The 4,258-nt window shown below is 45.7% G+C and overlaps 1 protein-coding gene across 5 annotated transcripts in view; it reads right to left on the bottom strand.

Annotated features, from left to right (window-relative positions):
* The window catches only part of LOC106808807 (apoptosis-inducing factor 1, mitochondrial-like), a 33,529-nt gene that overhangs the window by 19,197 nt on the left and 10,074 nt on the right, over positions 1-4,258 (bottom strand). For all 5 annotated transcript variants that reach the window (XM_014811661.1, XM_014811664.1, XM_014811665.1 and 2 more), the window contains exons 2-3: positions 2,467-2,610; positions 1,387-1,571 (exon numbers count right to left, since the gene is read on the bottom strand). In XM_014811661.1, the coding sequence (XP_014667147.1) occupies positions 1,387-1,571; positions 2,467-2,539 (258 nt within the window). In that variant the 5' untranslated portion in view covers positions 2,540-2,610. The remainder of the gene's footprint in view (positions 1-1,386; positions 1,572-2,466; positions 2,611-4,258) is intronic.

Genomic DNA, 4,258 nt, shown 5'->3' with positions numbered 1-4,258 from the left:
ATGCACGCACGTGTACGTGCACACGCACGCACGCACGCATGCACGCACGTGTACGTGCACACGCACGCATGTGTACGTGCACACGCACGCATGTGTACGTGCACACGCACGCATGTGTACGTGCATATGCAGGTACGCACACGCACGCATGTGTACGTGCATATGCAGGTACGCACACGCGCACGTGTACATCCAAACGCACGCACGCGCACATGCATACATGTGTACCTGCACACGCACGCACGTACGCACGCACGCAGGTGTACGTGCACACGCACGCACTAACGCATGTACGCACGTGTAAGTGCACATGCACGCACGCACGCACGCACGCACGCACGCACGTGTACGTACGCACGAACGCACGTGTACTTGCACACGCACGTGTATGCATGCACGCACGCACACACATACGTGCACACGCACGCACGCACGCACGAACGCACGCACACACGCACGCACGTTTACGTGCGCAAACGTGTACGTGCACACGCACGCACACACGCACGCATGCACGCACGTTTACGTGCGCACACGTGTTCGTGCACACGCACGCACGCACGCATGCACGCACGTGTACGTGCACAGGCACTTGTACGTGTCACGCGCGCACGCACGCCCGCCCGCACGTGTACGTGTATGTGCCCACGCACACACGCACGCACACACGCACGCACGCACGCACACACGCACGCACACACGCATGCACGCACGCACGTGTACGTGCACACGCACGCACGCACGCACGTGTAAGTTCAGACGAACGCACGCACGCACACACGTGTACGTGCACACGCACGCACACAGCACGCACGTGTACGTGCACTACATAAACAGCGCTTTCTATCAGAACATGTGGTCATTCATCTGTAAATGTCAAGCAGCACGCTTCGCTTCTGCCAACCACAACACATAACAAATACACGTGACCTGATATATGACGTCACGTGAAACATCGCTATACACTTTCGAATGTCTACGATGCACTGTTGCGATTTTTTCCTTTTTTCCCGATTTTTTCCTTTTTTTCTTGATTTTTTCCCTTTTTCCGATTTTTTCCTTTTTTTTAATCAAAACTGGACTCGGTCTCGGACTCGGACTCGGACTCGAGTGGTGTGGACTCGGACTCGGACTCGGACTCGGGTGGGCGCGGACTCGGACTCGGACTCTGACTCGGGGGGTGCGGACTCGGACTCGGACTCGGGGGGTGCGGACTCGACTACAACACTGGTACTGAAGTAATTTCACATGTATGTTACAACCCGTTATTCGGCATATAGCATCAACTTATTGATTCGGAACACGCATCGATTTTGTCCAACCCCCGCAATTAAGTCATCTCTTCCCTGTACCACAGCAATATCTGTATGAACGAGCACGACTCACGTATGCAACCGTAATGCCAAACACGGTAGCTCCAGCTATCAGCTGCATGTTGTACTTCCTCTGCCTGGCAGCATTCGCGTCCGCCCACGACCCCTTCGGCACAGGAAGGCTGTTGAGAGTCGGCGTGGGCTGGCTTCCGCCATGTTGCTTGGCTGGCGTCGAGTAACTCCGCGCAACTCTCTGCACTGAGATCAACAAGAGAACGTCACAGGATTAGAAATGAACAGTTGTATACCAGATTGTTACTGTTAGAGATTCATCAAGTGGGTGCAGCTTCTACTGCTCCGTGAATAATAGCGAAAAGATCAATAAAGGCACAAAACGATTGCAAGTACAAGATTAACGTGTAAAACATTAAAAATACTCAACTGCTATTATAATACGAAGCACAAACAACAACACATGCATTCTTCTAGTATTACTATTTTATACTTTTTACTAATTACTTTTAGTTTGATTCTGGTTACTAGTAGTAACTAGATTCAAACTAAAAATATATCTCCACTGCAACTTAGCATGATTGACAATGCATTCTTGCCAAGACACACTTTTGGATAAAAGCAATATATTTCAATTTTTATTAAATTTTTTAAGCCTAAATTCCATTAAAACAATTAAGAAAAAAACGTGAATTCCAAAATCCAACTGCCGTAATACGATATTTTCCATCAAAAATAATATGCAGCTACACAGAATATAGAACAACAGCTGCTCTATTCAACTGCAAGTTAGCATATAGCATTACCATGACCTGGAAAAAAAGCGATTGGGCCAACGTTGGCCCACCGTTGGGCCAAGAGTCGCGTGCTGAACTAAAGGCTGTTGTTCCAATCTTACAATGTTGCCCAAACAGCTGCATACTATCTGTATTAATTAGTTCTATAATCTCTCGAGGTCAACTCTCAGCAGCTGAATAAAGAAAGACCCAGTTAATACAATTATATCAACTAAAGTAATTACATATAAAAATTACCTCCACCGAGCCACTCAATTGAGCAGGTACGAGGGTAACCGGTAAACACTTTTTTTTAGAAAAGGGCGTTGCCAATACAGTAGCAGCAACACGCGTTACACATGTACCTCGTTTGACATATGCCGAGAGCCTGCTTTGCTGCTGCCGAACAAGCTGTGTGCTGTGCAGTAATCGAAGCATGGTGTACGGAACTTCTTGACCAGATTCTGTCAATGCTCGTCAACTTTTCGCCAGGATGTAGTGACCTCCAGCTGGACATTAGTCACGACCGAAAATAGACGGCATAGCAAATTTCAGCATTTAGTTCGTTCCACTAACACATGCTTCGGGTGAGTGTTTCGCAGTGTGAGAAACAATCGATCAGTCGGACGCCACTCGATCAATCGATCAGTCACGCCAGAGTAGGAAATAGGGCGAAGGAATCACTGTGGCATTACGAGAATAATTCATAACCAGGGTTATAGCAGTGGCAATGTAAAGCCTATACTTTAGGGCACCCGTATCACCACCATTCCGAGCGCACCTCATAACCATAAACACAACCTATTCCTGTTTGTCCCAATCACGTAAAACATAGATGATTTTTGTATGACGGTACGCATATACAACATGTATAATGTATGCTGATCGGCACTTAAAGTGTCTACGTCACGAATCTCCTGAAATTTATAGTTGAAACCTTATTTTTGTAATTTTTTTACATCAAAAGTTAGTACTAACGTTACTAAATATATCCTCAAACTCTCACCTGATAAAAACGTTTTTACGTTGGTTAAATTTGCAAAAACCTTGACGATTTGAATTAGTGTTGTCTAACACTATTTACATAGTACTGGCGTCTCTGTTGCTGTACTGGTTGCTGTGGTCGATGTCATCGTGATTTGTGTATGGTGCACAAAGTGGTGCCCAAACAGTTTCTGTTTTGATTTGTGTTAGCTATATAGAATATACAATATGGGAAAAATAAATAATATATGTTCTTGTGTATTATGTTTGAAAAATTATTATTAAAACTGCGAAATGTTATTTGTTTTTTTAAATTTCTGCCAACAAAAATGTTTGTGACATCCCCTTCACGATAGATCAGAGGCTAGATCAACTAAACGATAAACAATGGTAGGCAGACCAGTGCATCGGAAAGAAAACTCCCGCTTAAGTTTACAAGGAATTTCCATGGCTGCCACAATAATTTTGCCAATGCCTCGTTTACCGCAGATATTTGCTATATCGGCTAGCTGCGTCTGGGCGCCACGCAAGAGTTTCGAATTAATGGCAATTGTTGTTGTGTCGAGCGTTTGGTTACATCGAATGCACCGGCAAATTAGGGAGTATAAAGAAGGTATATAAGCATGAAAAGTAAATAGAAACGCTAATTGTATTGTCATGCATTTTATTTTGTACAAATAACACACAAATATACTACTTGCTGGTGCTCGAAATTCTGCTGTCTGCTATCAGAGACCTGTGCTTGGACAACCCCAATCATGTGTCGATGACATACATATGACACCCGATGACAGATCGATGACATACATGACACCCGATGATGCATCGATGACATGCATGACACCTGATAATGCATCGATGACATGCATGACGCATCGATGACATGCATGACACCGGATGACGCATCGATGACATGCATGACACCCGATGACTCATCAATGACATGCAAGACCACGATGACGCATTGATGACATGCATGACACCCGATGACGCATCGATGACATGCATGACAACCGATGATGCATCGATGACATGCATGACACCCGATGACGCATCGATGACATGCATGACAACCGATGATGCATCGATGACATGCATGACACCCGATGACGCATCGATGACATGCATGACAACCGATGATGCATCGATGACATGCATGACACCCGATGACGC

Source organism: Priapulus caudatus, unplaced genomic scaffold, assembly GCF_000485595.1.
Source record: "Priapulus caudatus unplaced genomic scaffold, Priapulus_caudatus-5.0.1 Scaffold306, whole genome shotgun sequence".
NCBI classification, from domain to species: Eukaryota; Metazoa; Priapulida; class Priapulimorpha; order Priapulimorphida; family Priapulidae; genus Priapulus; species Priapulus caudatus.
This window is presented reverse-complemented; position numbering and strand designations above follow the sequence as displayed.